General features: G+C 36.9%; 4 protein-coding genes across 7 annotated transcripts; 2 read left to right on the top strand and 2 right to left on the bottom strand.

The window, feature by feature from the left end:
• The first annotated feature begins 830 nt into the window (after positions 1-830).
• On the top strand, positions 831-2,578 carry LOC111791225 (chalcone synthase 2). Its single transcript, XM_023672486.2, has 3 exons — positions 831-1,052; positions 1,149-1,906; positions 2,176-2,578. The coding sequence occupies exons 1-3, from the start codon at positions 875-877 to the stop codon at positions 2,410-2,412; spliced, it is 1,173 nt and encodes a 390-aa protein (XP_023528254.2). The 5' UTR covers positions 831-874; the 3' UTR covers positions 2,413-2,578.
• Positions 2,579-4,417: 1,839 nt separating this feature from the next.
• LOC111791226 (UPF0496 protein At3g19330) lies at positions 4,418-5,824 on the top strand. The gene has a single exon (XM_023672487.2). It carries the CDS (start codon positions 4,611-4,613, stop codon positions 5,691-5,693), a length of 1,083 nt encoding a protein of 360 aa, XP_023528255.2. The 5' UTR covers positions 4,418-4,610; the 3' UTR covers positions 5,694-5,824.
• A 32-nt stretch (positions 5,825-5,856) lies between these two features.
• LOC111791222 (uncharacterized) lies at positions 5,857-10,992 on the bottom strand. 3 transcript variants are annotated; one of them, XM_023672483.2, is made up of 16 exons: positions 10,540-10,991; positions 10,355-10,462; positions 10,166-10,257; positions 9,950-10,063; positions 9,522-9,626; positions 8,681-8,752; positions 8,113-8,225; positions 7,897-8,031; positions 7,653-7,721; positions 7,418-7,508; positions 7,209-7,280; positions 7,023-7,123; positions 6,744-6,861; positions 6,353-6,412; positions 6,143-6,253; positions 5,857-6,050 (listed from the first exon to the last, which is right to left on the bottom strand). In XM_023672483.2, the coding sequence occupies exons 2-16, from the start codon at positions 10,449-10,451 to the stop codon at positions 5,952-5,954; spliced, it is 1,449 nt and encodes a 482-aa protein (XP_023528251.1). In that variant the 5' UTR covers positions 10,452-10,462; positions 10,540-10,991; the 3' UTR covers positions 5,857-5,951. The 3 variants fall into 3 exon arrangements, with proteins under 3 accessions (XP_023528251.1, XP_023528252.1, XP_086978264.1); XM_023672484.2 differs by lacking the exons at positions 8,681-8,752; positions 9,522-9,626 and having other exon boundaries at positions 10,540-10,992; XM_087122138.1 differs by lacking the exons at positions 7,023-7,123; positions 7,209-7,280; positions 7,418-7,508 and having other exon boundaries at positions 10,540-10,990.
• Positions 10,993-11,146: 154 nt separating this feature from the next.
• LOC111791227 (uncharacterized) lies at positions 11,147-20,386 on the bottom strand. 2 transcript variants are annotated; one of them, XM_087122136.1, is made up of 16 exons: positions 20,143-20,386; positions 19,847-19,989; positions 19,326-19,420; positions 19,131-19,244; positions 16,791-16,895; positions 16,504-16,575; positions 15,953-16,065; positions 15,535-15,669; positions 15,132-15,200; positions 14,631-14,718; positions 14,470-14,541; positions 14,286-14,386; positions 13,655-13,772; positions 12,154-12,213; positions 11,929-12,039; positions 11,147-11,650 (listed from the first exon to the last, which is right to left on the bottom strand). In XM_087122136.1, exons 2-16 carry the CDS (start codon positions 19,938-19,940, stop codon positions 11,543-11,545), a joined length of 1,455 nt encoding a protein of 484 aa, XP_086978262.1. In that variant the 5' UTR covers positions 19,941-19,989; positions 20,143-20,386; the 3' UTR covers positions 11,147-11,542. The 2 variants fall into 2 exon arrangements, with proteins under 2 accessions (XP_086978262.1, XP_086978263.1); XM_087122137.1 differs by lacking the exon at positions 20,143-20,386 and having other exon boundaries at positions 19,847-20,136.
• Positions 20,387-20,759: the final 373 nt, after the last annotated feature.

The raw sequence follows: 20,759 nt of genomic DNA, 5'->3' as shown, positions 1-20,759 counted from the left end.
AAATTAATTTTGAGAGATTGTTTTTTTTTTTTTTTCTCGTTTGATATATAACCATCTCCATCGAACTCGTTCGAAGAGTCAAATCTAGTCTTTAAGAGTCATCATAACGACATCAATTAGTTTTATTGGACTCGTACTCGAATAGTTAAGAATTTACTGAAAAAAAATATAGAACAAAGGAGGAAACAAAAGGTTCTACAAAAAAACGATTCAATTGTCTATTGCACATGATCTCTGATAAATACGAGAAAGTAAAGGATTCTAAATTATGCTCAGATTTTTACCTATGAGTCAAACTTTGACAAATTAAAGTTGTTAGCGATCGAGCGGTCTAAAATCCCGTCTACGGAACCCTAATGAATTCCGCTCTCCTGCAAATGCACTTTTCTTCGTCTTTAGCTACATGAGTGGAAGGGAGATTTATGGGTTTGCATTCAAACGAGGTTCTTCTCCTATTCTCGTTCTCAGCCATACAATGCAAAATAACGAACTAGACAGTGATGCAGTGCTCACCAAATACCTTTGGCACGAGCTTCAAACAGATCAATCCATATCTCAGTTTTTGCATACTGTTGATTATTCTCGAGTAATATTATTAAAAATTAAGCTTATAAAGAAAGTAATAGCTATTTAGAGAAATTAATTTAAAATATAATTTAATGATGGGAGTAAAAACAAACTAATGAAGAGAGGAAAACGTGGAAGGACATGATAGGCCGGTGGAAAATCATAGTCTGACGTGGCACCTCACCTATCTATTTCTCCAACCTACCCTCCCTCCTTTAAATATTACTCCATTTTTCCACTTCATACACAAATTCACACCTTCTCTTCCATTTCACTCTTGCTTCTTCATTCACTCCTCTCTCCTTCAATGGCCTCGGTCGCCGACATTCGCAAGGCTCAACGAGCCAACGGCCCCGCTACCATCTTTGCCATCGGCACCGCCGTACCCCCTAATATCGTTCTCCAGTCTGACTATCCTGATTATTACTTTCGCATCACCAATTCTGAACATATGACTGTCCTCAAAGAAAAATTTGTTCGAATGTGTATGTAAACAACAGTTTACTGATATTTATTTAATTCGCAGATAGTGGAGAAATTTTATTTATTATAATAATTGTGGTAAATTTTGAGAAATGCAGGTGAGAAGTCTATGATCACGAAGCGTTACATGTACTTAACTGAGAAAATTCTTAAAGAGAATCCAAATATGTGCGAGTACTTGGCACCTTCTCTAGACACGCGTCAAGATATGGTAGTCGTGGAAGTGCCGAAGCTTGGGAAAGACGCAGCCGTGAAGGCCATCAAAGAATGGGGCCAACCTAAATCCAAGATCACGCATCTCGTCTTCTGCACCACCTCCGGCATTGAAATGCCCGGTGCTGACTACCGGCTTATGAAGCTCCTCGGCCTACACCCGTCGGTGAGGCGCTACATGATGTACCAGCAAGGTTGCTATGGTGGTGGTGCGGTGCTTCGGCTCGCTAAGGACATAGCCGAGAACAATAAAGGGGCTAGGGTGTTGGTTGTGTGCTCGGAGATCACTGCCATCACGTTTCGTGGGCCGTCGGAGACTCACTTGGACTCGATGGTGGGGCAGGCGTTGTTTGGGGATGGTGCATCGGCGGTGATCATTGGGTCGGACCCGGATCTTGCGGTGGAGAAGCCGTTGTACGAGTTGGTATGGGCTGGAGCCACGGTGTTGCCGGACTCGGAGGGGGCGATCGACGGGCACTTGAGGGAAGTTGGGCTCACATTCCATTTGCTTAAAGACGTGCCTAGCCTTATCTCTACCAACATCGAGACCAGCCTCAAAGAGGCCTTCACGCCGCTCGGAATCTCCGACTGGAACTCCATTTTTTGGATCACCCATCCCGGTGGCCCCGCCATTCTCGATCTGGTAATCGATCTCTTTACGTATCTTCAACCATGATTCAATTTTTTCGGTTAAGTTAGGCCCTCAAAATTTCCCATCTAGAAATTTAGTGATCGAACAGAACAACTCAACCTAACCCAAACGTCTGGGATGAGTTGGTTCATATGGGTTTGATCCGTTTAACTCCGTCCATTTTAAACAAAATTTTGAATAAATGATTGATTTAATTCAAACCAATCTTAAACCATTCGATAATTATTATTAAGTGATTTGAATTTATATTTTTAAATTAGGTGGAAGCGAAACTCGGTCTGAAGGAGGAGAAGATGAAGGCAAGTCGAGAGATTCTAAGGGAGTACGGGAACATGTCGAGCTCGTGCGTGGGTTTTATAATGGATCAAATGAGGAAGAACTCTGTAGAAGAAGGAGCTTCAACGACTGGAGAAGGGCTCGACTGGGGAGTTTTGTTTGGGTTTGGCCCGGGGTTAACAGTAGAGACAGTAGTGTTACATAGCGTTCCATTAAAGTAAACCACTCGTAAGGCTATTACAAATGGATGGCCACAGATGAAGGCACTCATCACCACAGATGAAGAAAGTTATTAGTTTTATTTTTATATTTATTTCCTTTATTTAATGTTATTTAAATAATTACCAAGTTATTTTTAATTCTATTTTAAGTCATAAATATTCGTATTTAATTATAAATGTACTTTTTTCCCTTTCCTATTATATATTTTTATTTGTTAATTTTATTTAAATAATTACCAAGTGAATTTTAATTCTATTTTAAACCATAAATATTCATATTTAATTATGAATGAATATAAATTTCTTATAGGAGAAACACATGTATTAATGAACTCAAGTAGAATATTAAAGTTTTAATTTAAAATTTAAGGTCAAAATTACATATTTTTAGAAATATTTTTTTTCTAATAAAATAAATTCATAAATTTAAATGTTAATTTTTTAAAATATACGTACAAATTTTATTTTAGATTATAACAAATGCATGTTAATATACATTCGAGGGTTATCATCAAGTAATTCGAGAGGTTCTAAGGGACTACGGGAATATGTCGAGCGTGTGTGTTTTGTTTATAATGGATCAAATGAGGAAGAACACGGTAGAAGAGAGAGATTCAACTGTTGGATGTGTTTTGTTTGTAATGGATCAAATGAGGAAGAACACGGTAGAAGAGAGAGATTCAACTGTTGGATAAGGGTTCGAATGGTGAGTTTTATTCGAGTTTGACCCAGAGCTGACGATGGAGACGGTAGTACTACATAGTGTTGAATTACAGGATACCGCTACTCATTAACTCTATTACAAATAATAGGAATAGATGAAGGAGGTCATGGAGATTTGTTGGAGTTTGAAACTTTATTAACCAGAGAAGTATTAATTTGACCTATAATTTTTTTTCTAATAAAACAAATTCATAAATCTAAATCCAAATTTAAATTTGATAAAACAACAGTGAACTATTTTCCTTTTCTATCACTTATTTTCATTTATATATTTATTTTTTTATGTTAATTTTATTTAAATAATTTCTAATGGAATTTTAATGCTATTTTAATCTATAAATATTTACGTTAATTTTATTTTAAAAAATATGTATATTAATATATATAAATTTGTTAGACATATTAATGAACACGTGTATATTTTGGAGTTACGAATAATATGATCTATGGATTAAAACCATATTTTTCAAGTACACGGTTTAGTCCATAATAGAGTTGTATTGTTGATGTGCAAAAGAGAAGACATATGTAAATCTACCTAACTTACGTGATTGAAACGAACACTGAAAAATAACGAACTAGTCAGTGATGCAGTGCTCACCAAATACCTTTGGATACTTGAGTTATTTTTGTGTTCGGCACAAGATTCAAACAGATCAATCTAGATCTCAGTTTTTGCCTTGGTATGACTTCTATATGTTCAAATTTTTAGGAATTCAGATGGGACGAGATAGAATATTAACCAAGTAAATAGTTAATTAGACTTTCTTATCTGAATTTTCTTGTATAGAATAAGTAATATTATTAGAAATTATGCTTATAGAGCATGTATTAACTATTTGAATAAACCAATTTAAAATATAATTTCATGATGTCAGCTTGACCAGACGAGGGATCGTCCAGTCGGCCTGGATTGGTCGGGCCAGGGCTTGATTAGACCCAATCTTGCATGTTGGGCTTGGGCTCAGCCCAACTTTTGGGCTTTGACCTTTTGACATTTTGGGCTGAGCCTAGCTATAGAATTTTTAAAAATTATGAAATATTTATTAATTTTTTTTAGTTTGATTGGAGATAATACAATTAACTTCTGAAATGATAATAATGCACTTAACTAATTATTAAAATTATAGTTTATATTTTTATGATATTATATTTAGGTGAAAGAATTTCGTTTTAAAAAAAAAAAATTAAAAATGAAGTGCTTAAAAAGTTTAATTTTAAAAAATATATAAAACAGTAGGAAGAATATGAATGAAATAAAAATTTAAATAAAATCCAATAAATAAGTGAAATATTATAAGCCTTGGTTGAAAAATGGTAAGACCACTGACCATGATTGGCCGCCAAAGAATTGGTCAACGAAATAAGCAGATAAAAAGAGCTTGATCGATCGCCTCGTCCCCTGGCTCCTTCCTCTTCCTGCTAGAAAAAAAAAACAAATTAATCGGAGGAATCGATCTGCGCAGAGTGCAGAAATGTTGGAGTGCCTTCCTCCGCCGGAATCTGCCGCATTCTCCCCGGTGCAGCATGGTTTGATAGAGAACAGAACAGCCCCCCCTGGGCCTCCTCCTCCGCCTCCCATGGCCGCCTCCTCGCCTGAAACTACCACCATCAGCCTCTCTCATGCCTACGACGCTGCTGTTCTCCAAACCAACTCCTTCAAGGAGATGGTGAGAATCACCAGCTCCATGGACTTTCTGGCCGTCGTCGATCACGATCAAAGCCACTCCGGTATGCTCGCCCAGGTGCTTGACCCCGATCGAGAATGCGTCCTCGACGCCCTTCAACGCTCCAAATCCACCTCCACTTCGCTTTTTAATCTCAATTCGTCTTACTTTCAGTACAGCGAGGAAACCACCAGCCTTTGCCTGACCCTCCGGATTATAGTAGCTAAAGCCCGTCGATTATATTGCCCAATCGACACACTCCTCTGTGAAATTCCCATTGATTCCCTTTCTCCGTCTCACTGTGACCTCGTCTTCCAAGAATTCCGTAAATTCTACGCGGAACCCAACCCTTTCCCCCGCCCTGACTCACACACCTTCGACGGAATTCGAGACCACTTCAGCGATCTCAGGCGCCAACTTGATCGCCGTCTTCGTAAGTCCAGCTCCAGAATTCACCTTGTTCGCCCTCCCGCCGCCGAGCCCAACTCCATCTGCTGCGGCGGCGGTGCTGCAATCACGGCCTACATTCCTCCCAGGTTCGTCAAGAGAGAATTGGCTTATGCAGCTCAGCTTAAAGTTGCCACAAGGAATACCTATATCCTAAAGACTGACCTTGACACACTTGATAGCCTCGTCAGCCGTCTGCACAACACTGTGGAGGACGACAAGCGTTCTATTCAGACGGGTTTGAACATGGGGAATGATCAGCACACAGTTCAGGAGCTGCTCAAACAGTGGGGGAAGGATCACCAGAATATGGGACACTACCTTGATCTACTTGAGCAAAAGATCACGACTTGTTTCAACACCATCAACCGCTCAAGATCTCAACTTCTTGAGAAGATTCTACTTCATCAAACTAGTTCTGGGTCTTCTCATCATTCCCAATAGTTTCATCACTCTATTGTTTCTTTCTAAATGTAGTGTTCTGTTCCTATACTAATATTCAACCTGTCTCTAACCCGTTTAGTTTGAAGTTTACACCAATAGATAACTCAATAAATTCATACCTTACGAAACTATTGCAGTTGAAAGCATGATGAAAGTACAAAACTTTTAAAAACAAACTCTGCCTTTATATTGTGTGAGAATGGAGAGCAGATAGTACATACAGTTTCTGTATAATTATGGTATCAAGTAGCGGAGGCATCAATCCTCTTTAGCTTTATTAACTATCTCCTCCGTGGTGATGCCTATGATGTCATTGGCACTCCTCAAATCTACGCAGGAATAAGCCCCATCTGCATCCTGTTTTTGGTTCCTTTCCAAGTCAGAGAAGGTATAGGAAGACATATTAATCCACATAAATAAAAATTCTCTTGTTCTCAATATGTTCTTACCCGGATTAGGATCCCTAACTTCTCTAACTTGTGAACCGCATCATCCACTTCAAAGTTACAGCTCTGATCAAACTGAACTTGAATCAGCTCCTCACACCGCCTGTCAAGCTCCTACTTACATAACCGCCTGTGTGAGTCGGGGATTTAACGCAATCGCTCACTCCACATCATGGAGCGAGTTTAAAGTGAAAGAGGGTTTTGTGTAAGCACCTGTTTTGTAGCCCTTCCCTGTTTCATCAATATATAGAAGGAAATAATCACCTCCTTTACCTGAAAGTTTTCACAGACATGGGAATGTAAGCCATGAGTAACGAACACCAAAAATAGTATTGAGAATGAGGACTAGAAGAAAGTTATTTGCCTCCACCAGAAGCTGCAAAGCAAGCTAAATCTGTGCTACAATCAATTCTATATCTGTATCATATTTGTACCCCTACTTGAATGGTTATTTCTAACTTGTGTTAATAAAGAATATTATTCGTTTTAATTAAGCTTGGCTATGAGCAAGTAGATCTTTCACTGCTATAAAGTAATATTGAGGAAAGATTCTAAAGCAACTAATACTCATTACCCTGTGGCAAAGAGAGAGAGTGATACTTACTTCTTGCTGAATAACTTCGTCGCACAAGTGAAGAAGAGTGCCCCTTCCACTGTCGAGTTGTTTGTCATACACGCAGCTTGTGATTAGGCTCTGATATGACACTAAATTACCCTGAAACCTACAGGAAATCGAAGATAAGTTGGCACTAGCTAAAGGGGTATAGATAGGGAAATGCAAGAGTAATTGTTTGAAGCAATATAAAGCTAGAGTCTAGAAAATAAGTAACATTAGTCACACCCATAAGCAGAAATGGGAAGAGAGGAGGCCGTGTAACTTTACGAGAGATATGTTTTCACACAGTAACCACCGACTGCAGAGAGGATAGCAAAAATGACTTTGACATCTGCTTTAGGGACGCTAAGCGAGCCAATAACAGTAACCTGTCCAAGCAGGGAGGGGGGCGTGAGAGAGGCGTATTTGTTTTCGTAAGTCCATACAGAATTTTGGGATAAAACAACAACCAACCAGACCAATTGCAGCAGACACAAGGAACGTCACCCAGTCCATTGGAGTTAAACCTGGACTTTTCTTTTCCGGCTGTCAAGAGTAACATTTTTTCAGAAATAACCGAGTTCAGAAGTTCCATACAACAACGAACGCTCATTAGTTAACGTTCAATACCAAAAAAACCCGGAGGAAACTAAGAGCGAAGGGAGGTGGATTACGAAACCTACAAGCACAATCTCAAGATCTGCCATTGGTATATTCTTGAAATGCTTCAGGAAGATACCTCGTTCCTCCACCTCCTCATTCGGACTTGCTGGCCTACTCAATTATATCTTTGTTAGAAGTCAGTAACATTTCTAGTCATGCACGCCAACCGCGTTAGAGGAGGAAAATACATGATTCTTATTTGAGCTTAAAAGCTTTCCACTCAAAAGTGGCTCATAAACAATAAAGCAAAAGAACCTGTAAACAACGATGATTCTATCAAATGTGGGTTCTTGGATTGTAATCTTGTTCCATAGCATAGAGAACCTGAAATGTCATACAATAGATGAAAAGCAAGCAATCAAGGAATCTAAAATGCATGACAAAATGCATGCCCATGCTTGACCTCCCGGTCGCTAGGAAGAAACATAGGCCTTCCCTTGTTAAACTAATTCAACCATTAATGCATGAAGCCAAATTATATAGTGGTAAGAATTCAAACCCAAGTGACATGTTCTCAACGCGGATCCGCTCAACATACAAGCCATCATCATCTGAATCTGTACTGATATCAATTTGTTTTGAAAATACCTGACTTTGGTGGCTTCTTGACGCTTCAAATAAAAGTCTCTTTAACCTGTAAAAATAAAGCAACAAACAAATGGCCTGTAAAGAAAACAAAGAAGTTCACAAGACTGATAAAGATGTCTGTACTCACCCTAAGATATTGAGAAAGAACATCCATATTCGCTTAATGATGGCATTTACTTTTGTTCGGTAAAAGTGATCGTTCATTTGATCAATCCCAATACCACGGCGGAAAATTATGTACTACAATAGTATAATAGATGGATTCAAGTCAGTTCGGTATGTGTTGAATAATGCCCCAAGTGTTACTGTTATGAGAGAGCGAAAAGGTAATTGTTTGCAGATTCAAATGAACAACACAAAGGGAAGAAAATTAAGCACATAATTTTAACGATCTATGATGATGATGTCAATGTATACATTCAAAACTAGCATCCCTTTTCGTACTGTTGATCACAATGAAAATACAATGACAATAGAAACATGTGATGTAGCTGGTTGCTGTTCTTGCCGAAGAGTGGGAGCTAAATCCATCATTTTCTAAAGCTTTCAATTTAATCTGCCTTTATATCAAACGGTTGGCAGAGAAGAAAAACATACTCCAAAGCAATGCGTCAATTGAATTAAGTAATTAGTCATAGCCTCATTTCCTGATCACCTCTTGTTTTGAATTAAGGGCAATTAAGGACGTTTGGTACCTTATCAGCAAAATATGGAAGATTGTCGTGAGGATTCTCCATGAAGTAATTCGTCAAAAGCTTCGTGTCAAGCTTCATGAGTTAAAACAGAACAACAGGATAAACAATTTTTGCGCTTGGTTTAATAACAAGAATGTAAACAATACAAAATTAGTACTTATCAATGTTAGTTGAACACGACTCTCCACAATGGTATGATATTGTCCACTTTGAGCATAAGCTCTCGTGGCTTTGTTTTGGGTTTCCCAAAAGGCCTCATACCAATGGAGACAGTATTCCTTGATTATAAACTCATGATAATTCCCTAAATTAGCCAATGTGGGACTTTCATCCAACACCTCCCCTCGAACAAAGTACGCCTCCCCTTAATCGAGGCTGACTCCTTTTTTTTTTTTTTTTTTCTTTTGGAGCCCTCGCTCTTTAGGAAATGATCATGTGATTTCCAACATGGTATCAGAGCCATGTCCTAAACTTAGCCATGTCAATAGAATCCTCAAATGTCGAACAAAGTATTGTGAGCCTCGAAGGCATAGTCAAAAGTGACTAAAGTATCGAACAAATGGTGTACTTGGTTCAAAGACTCCGAAAGAAAAAGGAGTCGAGCCTCGATTAAGGGGAAGCGTACTTTTGTTTGAGGGGAGGTGTTGGATGAAAGTCCCACATTGGCTAATTTAGGGAATGATCATAGGTTTATAACCAAGGAATACTATCTCCATTGGTATGAGGTCTTTTGGGAAGTTCAAAGCAAATCCATGAGAGCGTATACTCAAAGTGGACAATATCATACCATTGTGGAGAGTCATGTTCATCTAACAATCAAAGAGGAAAAGTAATCTAGAACCTTGGACTCATCCACAGATATGGGAAGATTTAGTCGATATTGTCCAGAAAGTGCAACCGCGATTTCCTCGTCTGTTGTTAATTTAAAATTGCTCTTCTCCATCACCTGAAGAAATCCAAATATTGGAGAAATAACTGAACTACAGTATTGAAAAGTTAAGTCAAAACAGAATAACGCCTACAGATATAGCTTGTGGTGGCAGCACAGAAAAATTATTAATGAATTTACTCGTCACAATGTGATGATGATGTGCATTTTCATCCAAAAAATTAAAAAACTGAACCCGAAATGGATCGTCGCAATTCACAGACGAACATTCTCAAGCAAGGATATGCAGGTGATCAAAATTAAGTTGAAGGATTGCTGAATGAGAAACCATTCGATGGTAAAAAGAAAAAAAAAAAACGCAAATGCTGTGGCCACAGTACCTGAAACAGTTTCCCTAGAAATTTTTGTTCCAAAGAATCGGTTTCTTCAGGCGAGAGATTTTGCTGCTCCAATTTTCGAGCCCCGTGTATAGGATCGAATAATGAATACAAATGCTACATATAGATGAATCTATCTTAGCTACCGAACCAAAAACAAAAAACAAAAAAGCGAATAATTCTGAAAAAGAAGGAACCGTAATCAAGACGTTGTAATACCAAAAGATCATCAAAATGCAGAAGATACCAAGCTCGAATTGAGTATTCAACTCTCTGGCAAAACTTCAGAAACTCATCCCGGTCCGAAAAATCTTCAGCTCAAAGAAACCGAATAAGGAAATGAGATCAAAAACAGAAAATGGCGCGCAAATTGTAGGAGAAACACTACGAAGACGAGTAGGAAGGTACCGAGACGGCTGGACAAGGCGCTGATAAGCCTGGGCTTGAGGATGGGGATAACCGACTCCCTCTCCAAGCGAATGACTTCCTTCTTCTTTTTGGTCATTGTTCGGAAACCTCCAAAAGCAAGATGACTACCATAAACAAACAAAAAATCAAAAAGAAACAATTGATGGAGCTTTGATCTGGTTTACCAGTTCGTGAGAGATGAATCCATGGCCATGGCTTCCCCCATTTTCGTTCAACAAACCTTCCCGGTCTATTCGGCTTGAAATTCTCCAGGATTATTCAGTGCGACCACCAAATCATTTGCAACTGCAACTAACACATTTGTGCAAATCACCTTGCTTTAAAAGTTTTCATTGTCTTTAAACAATTTTTTAACCGGACATGCTATACTCTCTCTCCCATTGTCGAAATACTCGGTCACATGCTTGCACAAATGTTTGACCTTTTGTGCCCCTACTTCGAAATAGGCGACTGAACCTGACTAAACATACTAATAATTATTACATTCAAATCAGCTAAGTTTAACTTAAAAGTTTAAAACGATTCACCGCCCGAAACTAATTTGAGATGTGATATGACGAACATTAACATTAAAATAAGATAGAACCAACTAGATTGATTAATTCATATAGATCCTCAACTAAGTTTAATCAATATAGATCCTCAACTAAGTGGTCATAGCTTTGAACCGGCAGCTTGCAAACCATCCCCGATCTTCCTCATAACTAAACTTTATAATCTCTTCTTCGTGACACGTGATATAATTGACATTTCTAAACGAGACACGTGAGCTGAAAATTTAAAGTACACATTTCAACCATACAACAATCGTGAGAATAACCATCTTAGTATAATATCTTCGGTGTGATTTCCAGAATAAAACAATTGATACAAAAGCAAATTTGCAAGTATATTGTCGATATCATCTACCTGCAACGTAAACTACATTCCCGACCTGAATAAAGCTTGAAAACACATAAAAAAAAGAGTAGCATTGTAAAGAAATGAAGCAAACTATTACTAAGCTTGCATCACTAAATTGTTGAAGTGGAAATCTTTTTAGAGCATCACTTTCTCTTCATTTGCCCCGCCAACACTATTTACAGTTGTATTTAATGTTGCATGCATGCTTTAGAGCTTAAGATCCGTTCTGAAAAAGGCAGGAAGAGGCTTTGACCTTTTCATTTCTCAAGGATTCACACCCTGCCTTGCTTTAAAGACAAGCTCCTCTGTGGTCGTTCCTACGATCTCGTTGGCGCGTTTTAATCCGACACAGTAATAACGTCCAACAGAATCCTAGATTCAAAGGCAATGGAGGAAGAATCAGATGAAATGAGGGCCATCCTCCACATACACTACCAACTTATGAAGTTATTATCAGATAATCAGAGCAGCAAGTTCATCTCAAAAAGGTAGTTTCAAGGTTAAGAAGCTATATCATTGAAAACATCCTGATATGTTCTATATAATCAACTTCCGCACCTAGAAGCAGCATAGATAATATGATGTTCTTCTTACTTTTCTACATATTTTTAAACCAATCTTCATCCGTAAGAGAAACGCTTATGACTCACCCGAGAAACGATTCCCAATTTCTCCAGCTTATGAACTGCGTCGTCCACTTCAAAGTTGCAGTTCTCACCAAACTCTTCTTTGATCAGCTCCTCGCACCGTAGATCGAGATCCTATTTGCCAGCATCATAAAATTACATTACACCGTAAATTTCAGATAATCGACCTCAATGTTTTCAACACAATCAAAGAAAGCAAGAAAATGAAGCAGAGACGGAAGTAAGTACTTCTAAAGTAGCTTTGCCTTGTTCCATCAGAATGAAGAAGGAAATGATCACCTCTTTGACCTTCACACCAAGGGGGAAAAAGGCATTATAAATATTGGCTAAACAGTATATGCATAGACGACAGAGAAATTCAACATTTGGAAAGAGAATGTGTTAAACACGCACATACCATTTTCATGCCCCAGAATATAATCCAGCATAGTTTATACAGATATCATATAAAAATGAGCCTCCAAAAAAGAACTAGAAAAATAGAGGAACAAGCTAACATTTGATTTCAGCAGCATGCCTAAGCGCCTAAGGAATCCTTTCGGGTTTCTTAAACAGAATGTCGCTCTTAAATAAGAAAAGGCCAACGCTATGATTACCGTCGTTTATCAGCAATGCGGAGGGTTTTCACCTTCAACTATATTACCTCAAACGTTCTAACAATTTGTGGGTTAAAGCAAACCCAAAGGAAAACTAAATCAATAGGCCTCTGCATATTAATTTCAGAAAGAACAATTATTGAAAATGCACGTCCATCGTTTAGTTTATTTGTTGCTCAACATTCACCATTTAATGTTTGAAGGAAAAGCAACCAAAGTAAAAACTAAATCAACAGGCCTCTAGGCCCCGAATATAGATGCAAATGCAAACAGAAGCTAAAACAGTGAGCCATAACACACATTCACTATTTTCCAGCGCGTTATTCCGCATTTCAATCAATCAGTCTTACAGAGAATTGAACTGTACAAAAAAGTACGGAAAAAACAAGACACGTGAGCTACTTGCGAAATGACCAAAGCACTACCGTACCATTCAATGATTCAATTACAAACTACCATGGCTCGTACAATGAACAAAATAGTAGTTGACTAAATTATTGCCTTTTGTTGCTCCATTTTTTCACCATTGTTCCATGTGTTGTTCCATATTTCTATCTATCAATCAATCAGATTAGCAGAAGGACTAAATGATTCATAGGGTACAGGAAAAATCCCTCAGAAAAACAAACTTCTTGGAAAATGAGCAAAGAACTGCCCTTTAGAAACATACCCTTAAATGATTCAATTACAAGCTACCAAGGCTCGTACAACATAACAATTCATTAAATGATTGGATCTCAATGTCCTTACTTAAGTAACAAATGACTTGTGGGGTAATTTTATGAAAATGACTGGAAGCCATTGGCTTTCCAGAAGGCTTGTGTCCTTACTCAACAGTTCATTGAATGACTGGATCTCAGTGTCCTTACTTAAGCAACAAATGCCCCGAACTATATGACTTCAAGGGTAATTTTATGAAAATGACTGGAAGCCATTGGCTTACCAGAAGGTCCCAGCTGAAAAATGGAGGAGGAAGCACTCCAGTTGATTCCTTTCAGAGATTGAGAGAGAGAGAAAAGATAGTCCAATTACGAATATAGACCATGCATTTTACTCGTTTTTCTCAAATGTAGAAATTTATATCTGGATGCAATATTCACATTTGACAGACAAGAAATTCATCAGATACTTACTTCCTGTTGGATTACATCATCACACAAATGAAGAAGCGTGCCCCTTCCACTATCCAGCTGTTTGTCATACATTGATTGTGTAATTAAGTTCTGATACGTAGCCATGTTTTGCTGAAACCTATAGATTTAAAAAGAATGGCCACAGACTATACATGCATTAGAGAAATCAAGAGACTACCAAACTGAAAATCAGAGCAAGATAAATGTTTGCAGTAGCCTCCCAGTGGCGAGTTACAAAACAGTAAAACAAGCAGTGAAGGGCCAACCAGCATAGTTTTACTAGTTAAAACATATACCCTCAACCAAGAGATCAAAAATTTGAATCCTCTCACCTCCACAAGTTGAAGAAAAAAAAAATTCTAATATAAAATATAAGATAAAATAAAATAAAATAATAAAGGGGTAGTGAGGGCTCAAGGGCTATTTCAAGATCAGAGCCCATTATCTCTGCAGCTATCTTTAGCATTGAGAATGAGCTATAACATGATTGGGTACATAATATTAATAGCACAAACTATCTTCCTGGAACCTCCCAAGAAATGGGCAATCAGACATCTGAACTACTAAAAGTTGGTTTACAGAAATTAATGATAAATATAAAATATGCATCTAACAGAGTAGGGTACTTAACGTGAAATATGTCTTTGCACAGTAACCAATAACGGTCGAGAGAACAGCAAAAATGACCCAAAAATCAGCCTTGGGCATTTCAATTGAGCCCACAACAGCAACCTATAAATACATACAGTAAAACCAAGTAAAAAAAAAATTAAGAATTTAATGACAACAATAGTATAAACATACTCAAAACTAACCAGCCCAACGATAGCAGATACAAGGAATTTGACCCAGTCCATTGGAGTTAGTCCTGGATTTTTCTTTTCAGGCTGTCACAAAGAGTTTGCAATCAATATTATCACATGCTTTTTTAAGGAGCAAAAGAGAATGATGATTAAACCAGTGTGAATTAACTTACAAGTACTATTTCCAAATCAGCCATTGGAATGTTCTTAAAATGCTTGACATATATTCCACGTTCAGAGTTAGACTTTGCACTTGCTCGCCTGAAGAATTACCATTCCTTTTACATGTACTTCAGATTAATTGGAAAAATACATTTTCTAATGGAGAGCTGAAATGGCAACAGATACTCTTTGACAAGAAAATCTGAAAAGCTTGATGATTATTAGTAATAAAGTCCAATGAAATTTCCACTAATATACATAATGAACGAAGTAGCTTCAATAGTAAGGCAAAATCATCGATATATACCCTCTGTCCTTAAAGACAAAAAAACGCCAGTTTAACTAAATAGACCCCTCAGCCTGACCTTAAACCAAGACTTTCAACTCTTTTAGCCAAAAAAAAAAAAAAAAAAAAAAAAAAGGATTAAGCATTGTAATCAGAACCTACTTAATCTGAAATGGATTGCAAATAGTTGACAAGGCACTCATAGTTCTAAGCAATAGCGCAGTACCTGTAAACTACAATAATCCTATCAAAGGTAGGTTCTTGAATAGTAACCTTGCCCAGCAAATTGCGAGCACTGCAAAGACAAAAGAACTTAGAGAGGTTAATCTTCCAAAAGAAAAGTTTACTTTCCTTTTCGTTTTCTAAGTCAATTAATCCTGACCATTCATGAAGTGAAGAAATTAGGACATCTGCCTGGTCTCAAGTGAGTAGTATTGAAAAGAACTAGAAAATTCAATGAGTGAAATGAATTTTTCTTTTTATTCCTACTCCTAACTAACCCCCAGAACAACATAAGATGAATCTTTTGCTGTCATTGTTTTCTTTTTTCTTCATTCTATCAACGAAAAATGTTATACGAGCATGAACCAAATGCAGTCAGGCATCAATTGTAAGAAACTATGCAAAACCTCAGTTCCATATTCTCCAGACGAACTCGTTCAACACTTAGGTCATCCAGATCAGCATCAGGGGAAATCTCATCATTCTTCTTCCTATCTTCCATAGGGCGTCTACTTGGCCGTCTGGAAAAAATCTTTTCTAACCTGCAACCACACAAATCAAGACAAAATCCATACTTCGAATGATGTTCAAACAGAGGCATTTTTATGGTAAAAACCTAATATTAAGGCCGAGAAACCTCCTTTTCATGATGCCCAACTGGGAACGACCAATGATGACAAAATCTTTGGTCTATAACAAGTTTATGAAACATAACTCTGTAACTTTTAAGTGTTTGACTAGCAAAAATAAAATAGTTTTCATAGGTCTGGAACTGATACATGGTAAATCAAACAAAATGTTTATTAATTTCAAGCATTAACTTACCTCGTTAACCTTAAGAGATATGCCCAAAATCTTCCAATAAGTACGTCCACTTTCTCCATGAAAAAGAAATCAGTGGTTCGATCAATTCCAATTCCTCGCCTAAAGATAACATACTGAAAAAAAATGGTACAGATGAGAAAGACAGATAGAAGCCTGTATTCATTTACAGTGAGTATAAGGTTACAGAGTTGCACAGGATTATACCGCTCATGAACACCCCATGCACAAAAAAAAAAAAAATAAAATAAAAGACATTCCCTAACACTAAATATCTCTAGTTTCCCTAAGAACATCCCTTTTTAATACCAATGACCAACTCATGTAACATATGACAAGACCCCTTGAGGCCGACTTTGTGAACAGGACAAAAGTATAGTGAAATATTTCAGAACTATGATCCTAGCTTGATTTCTATGTCAATGAATCTCTGCATGGATAGTCCGACCTAAGAAAATAAATCATAAAACTAATAAGTGGAAAACACAAAAGTCAAGAAACAATGTTTTAACAAGTTGAAGTAACTTTAAAGCTTCAGAAATATAAGTATATACCTTGTCAACAAAGTCTGGTAGGTTGGCTTGAGGATGTGTAGCAAAATATTTCTTTAATAGAACCTTGTCGAGCTAAAAAGTAAAAGGATAAACGTGAGATCCTAAGCAAATAAGATAAAATGAAGAATCTTATCATACTCACGTATGAATGAAATTATTCCACTAAGAAACTCTTCTAACCATGAAGTACAAAGAATCTACTATTCAAATCCGAAAATATTTTTTTACATTTTTTACATGTACATTTCCCATTTGAGATCTTAAAACATGCATGATTAAATACAAACCTTGGACTCATCAACCGTAATAGGAAGATTTAGGAGATACTGCCCTGAAAGTGCAATTTCAATCTCCTCATCACTTGTTATTTTGAAATTGCTCTTTTCCATAACCTGTATAAAATTTAAGGTTTCCCAAAATTATCAATGGGTACTATTATCTCATTATTCAACGTGTATGCACATATAATTATAAGAATATTCCACTATATATATGCATGCTTGTTATTCATATGAGCAATACAATAGACAATCTCTAATGACTCCACTCAACCTGCTGATCTCCTTTGTGACCCACAGCCCTAGTGCTTAACCCAATTTTTCCAAAATACCAAGTTTAGGAACCCAGATTGAGAATAAGGCTCAGTCCTACTTGGATGATTAATAAACACATTAAGAGTTCTTTAAAGTTTAAACATAAACTCTTGGGTAGTAGACTAGTAATTTTGGTCATATTTAATTATTGTTAAATATGTCATACAAAGACGTCTAATAATACATAAACCAATAGATGAAAATAATTTTCTTCCTTTTTATATCCATGAGTATCTAGGCTAGCTTATGCATAACGTGACTAATCTTATGAAACAACCGTTTGATTTAGTAACACGTAGTCATAAAAAAAATCTCATATGATTTTAATATCCTATCACAAAGTCCCTTCACTTTTTCATGTCTCAATGGCACTAGGGCAATTAAGGGTGGTTAGCACATGAAAATAGTTTCACATTACAACCAAAAGTCTCAAACCCTGAGCCATAAAGCATAGACACAACAATCATGCAAAATCCAACCTATTTCCAAGGTTAAACAACAAGCCACTCTTATAGAAACCAAACAAGGAAAGCTCAATCAACTATCTGACAACAAAATGCTTCCTTCTGTCTATAAGCAGCAGTAAGATTCAAGAAAAAAAAGAGGTAGTAGAAAGATATATTCACATATAGCCAGAGGCCAGAGGATAAGCATCCATTAGAAAGAACTTGAGACATTCCAACCTCAAGATTAAGAAAGAAGCAGAACAAATATTGAACAATCCTAATTCATAATGATGTCATAAAGTGTTAGGAATGCAAACAAAGTCCTCCATTTGGTAGAAAAGGGAGAGAACGGTGGTATATAAGTAAGACGATCATCTCCATTGGTACGAGAACTTTTGAGAAAAATCAAAAGAAAAGTCACGAGGGCTTATACCCAAAGTAGACGATATCATACGAGGGTGGAGATAGGTGAGATTTCATTGTCCTTTAACAATTAGTATTAGAGTCATAGTCTAAATCTAGATATGTGTCAAAGAAATTATCAAGGTCCGAACATGATTAATGAGTCTCACATCGTGGATGAATTCCTAGATCAGACAAAAAAGTGCTTGTGTATAACAAGCAAGTAGAGCTCTATGAAAAAAGTGGACTGGTAGAAAGGTGAGGTGTGAACCTATCAAGTTCAACAGACTGATAGGAAAAGTTATATATTTGTTTGAGGCGAGCCTCAAGTGTGGTGTTTCATTCAATGAGAGGATTGTTAAGAGTGAAAAAAAAGCCTCACATTGGCTAGGTAAGGAAGAAATCAATGGTATATATGTGAGAACAATTATCTCCATTAGTATGAGGCCTTTTGGGTGAAACCAAAAGCAAGGACATGACTATCGAAAGTGGATAATATCATGCCAATTGTAGAGATAGGTGGAAGTTTTGTTATCCTTTAACACACAGCTTTTTCCAAGAAAGTTTTGAAGTCTTCAAAGACAGCTTCCCTTTAAAATCATTCTTGCAAAGATCATCCTTACAGGATAGAGCAAAATGTTATAGCAATACCAAATATTAATTCAAGCTCCCTAGAATCTTAAACCAAATTAATCAAGCACAATTGAAAAGGAAAAACAAATTATTCATCAATTTGTTTGGCCTCCTAGTGTGAATAAGTAGGTAAGGAGGAGTAATAAAGGAAAAGGCTGTATGGTAGTTAGTGGATTAGTTAGCGGGACACGTTGTACAGGTGGCAGACCTAGGGAGCAAAGGAAGTTATCAGTAGTACGCTGGTCTGTAAGGGAGGTTTAGGTTTTATTTCATCAATAGTTCAGTGCTTTTGTATGAAGAAATTACCAGCTCTCTCAAATTAGCTGGGTGACTTGTTTGAAACTCTTGTTTGGTTTTACATTTCAATCAAATAAAAGGAGTAACAAAGTTGTACAAACCTGATTATCACCAAACAAGAGTTAAACAAGAGTTTCAAACAAACCTGATTATCACATTTCTTCATCACTTTTGCAAAAGATATCTCATTGGAAAGTTACTTGACAAACTGAATATCACCACAAACAAACGAAAGGAGTAACGAAGTTGTACAGACCTGAAACAAGTAAGAAAGAAAATTTTGTTCGAGCACTTCGATTTCATCAGAGGATAGACGCTGCTGCTCCAGCTTCTGGGCTCCATGAACAGGATCAAAGAGAGAATAGAGTTGCTGAAATCATAACAGATACGTGTCATCACAAGCAGAACAATAACAGTGAAATGAAGGCCTTTCATCCATGGAGAAAAGTACCATCAAATCCTCAAATTGTAGAAGGTACCAAGCTCGAATTGTGTACTCGATTCTCTTGCAGAGTTTTAAGAATTCCGCCCGGTCGGAATTATGTTCTAGAAAAGAAGGAAGTAATCAGCAACCCCAGCTATAAATAGAACATAATTCTCTAGGATCTGTCGCCTCAGTTCAGCACACAGGTAAGGAAAAAAAATTAATGAACAGTGACCATTCTTATGCCTCTACTAAGACATGCTCCAGGGCCAAGGAAAAGGGTTCGCATCAAAAGCATTGTGGACAACAATATTAGCATTACAAATAGAACACTGGCATCAGCCTATTCAAATTGGATGTAACAAAATTGACAGAAACAGGCAGTTCAGAGTCCGGAGAAACGCAGGCAATGAATCACACCACGGCACAGCATTACGGATATTTGAAAGATTACACGATTCAAGAAACTCATACGACATCAAATTCGGAAATAAATGAATGAAAACAAAACCCAAAATTCGTAGATCACAAGAGAGAAGTGCACGAACCAATTAGATTAGCCAAAGTCATTATCAACTTCGGCTTCATCACCGGAATGACAGATTCACGCTCCAGCCGAATTACCTCCTTATTCTTCCCCATTGTTAAGTAGCAGTGAGACAGAAAAGCTCAACGAGTGTACCCCAGTGGCCTGAGAAAGGGGAAGCCAAACCGACAATAATACGAGAGGGAATGACCAATTACCGAAGCAAAACACAGTAAGATTCGCGATGAAGAACAGAGATTTTTGGGATAAGAATGTTCAATTCATGCTTAAAAAACAAGGCAGAAAGAAAGAATAAACCTCCAAATCAGCAAATTGTAACGTCCGATACTGTTCGATACAGTGTTAAGAACAGTCCGAATCACTCCAAAACAAGATAAATCAAAATTATGATGAGCAGACACAATTACACACTGTAATTTAGGTTTTGAAGCTGCAAAAGAATTGTGTCCACTGAATCACCGTTGAAGAGTACAAATTCTACTGAAAATGACCAAGGCCCGCTGTTTCAGGAGAGAAATCCTGAATCGTATTTTACACGGACAAAATTGTGCTGTCGGTTCATTTGACAACATATAAATTTTTAGCCACTCATTCCAAATTTCGATTATTTCGATTATTAATATTGATGATGTAAATGATGTATATCAATATTTCAAACTCAAATAAATAATAATAATAATAATGATTTATAGTCTAAGATTAAAATTGTTCGGAATTCTTATGGATTTATAATTAATAAATACTATTCTTGTACGACGCTAAACTAATAAATATATTTTTAAAATTTCAGAAGCATGAATAAATAGGATATAAAATTTGTTTTTTTATTTTAAAAATACATTTAAACTTTCAATAGTATTTATTAAAAAAATATAACAATTTTTAAAATAATTCCTTAATATCCTTCTAATTTT

This window comes from Cucurbita pepo, chromosome 3 (genome assembly GCF_057944985.1).
Source record: "Cucurbita pepo subsp. pepo isolate OVF chromosome 3, ASM5794498v1, whole genome shotgun sequence".
NCBI classification, from domain to species: domain Eukaryota; kingdom Viridiplantae; phylum Streptophyta; class Magnoliopsida; order Cucurbitales; family Cucurbitaceae; genus Cucurbita; species Cucurbita pepo.
Note: the sequence above shows the minus strand (reverse complement) of the source record. Positions and strands in the feature narration are given on the sequence as shown.

Excerpts from the sequence above, each read along its gene's own strand:
- LOC111791222 (XM_023672483.2), bottom strand. The coding sequence starts at position 10,451 with ATGACCAAAAAGAAGAAGGAAGTCATTCGCTTGGAGAGGGAGTCGGTT. Across the intron at positions 8,753-9,521 it reads TATCTGTGGATGAGTCCAAG|CTTGACACGAAGCTTTTGAC; the intron begins GTTCTAGATTAC and ends TAACTCATGAAG. Across the intron at positions 8,032-8,112 it reads TTCTTTCTCAATATCTTAGG|GTTAAAGAGACTTTTATTTG; the intron begins GTGAGTACAGAC and ends TTATTTTTACAG.
- LOC111791227 (XM_087122136.1), bottom strand. The coding sequence starts at position 19,940 with ATGGGGAAGAATAAGGAGGTAATTCGGCTGGAGCGTGAATCTGTCATT. Across the intron at positions 16,066-16,503 it reads TACCAGACTTTGTTGACAAG|TATGTTATCTTTAGGCGAGG; the intron begins GTATATACTTAT and ends ATTTTTTTTCAG. Across the intron at positions 11,651-11,928 it reads AATTGGGAATCGTTTCTCGG|GATTCTGTTGGACGTTATTA; the intron begins GTGAGTCATAAG and ends CTTTGAATCTAG.
- LOC111791226 (XM_023672487.2), top strand. The coding sequence starts at position 4,611 with ATGTTGGAGTGCCTTCCTCCGCCGGAATCTGCCGCATTCTCCCCGGTG.
- LOC111791225 (XM_023672486.2), top strand. The coding sequence starts at position 875 with ATGGCCTCGGTCGCCGACATTCGCAAGGCTCAACGAGCCAACGGCCCC. Across the intron at positions 1,053-1,148 it reads AGAAAAATTTGTTCGAATGT|GTGAGAAGTCTATGATCACG; the intron begins GTATGTAAACAA and ends TGAGAAATGCAG. Across the intron at positions 1,907-2,175 it reads GCCCCGCCATTCTCGATCTG|GTGGAAGCGAAACTCGGTCT; the intron begins GTAATCGATCTC and ends TTTTTAAATTAG.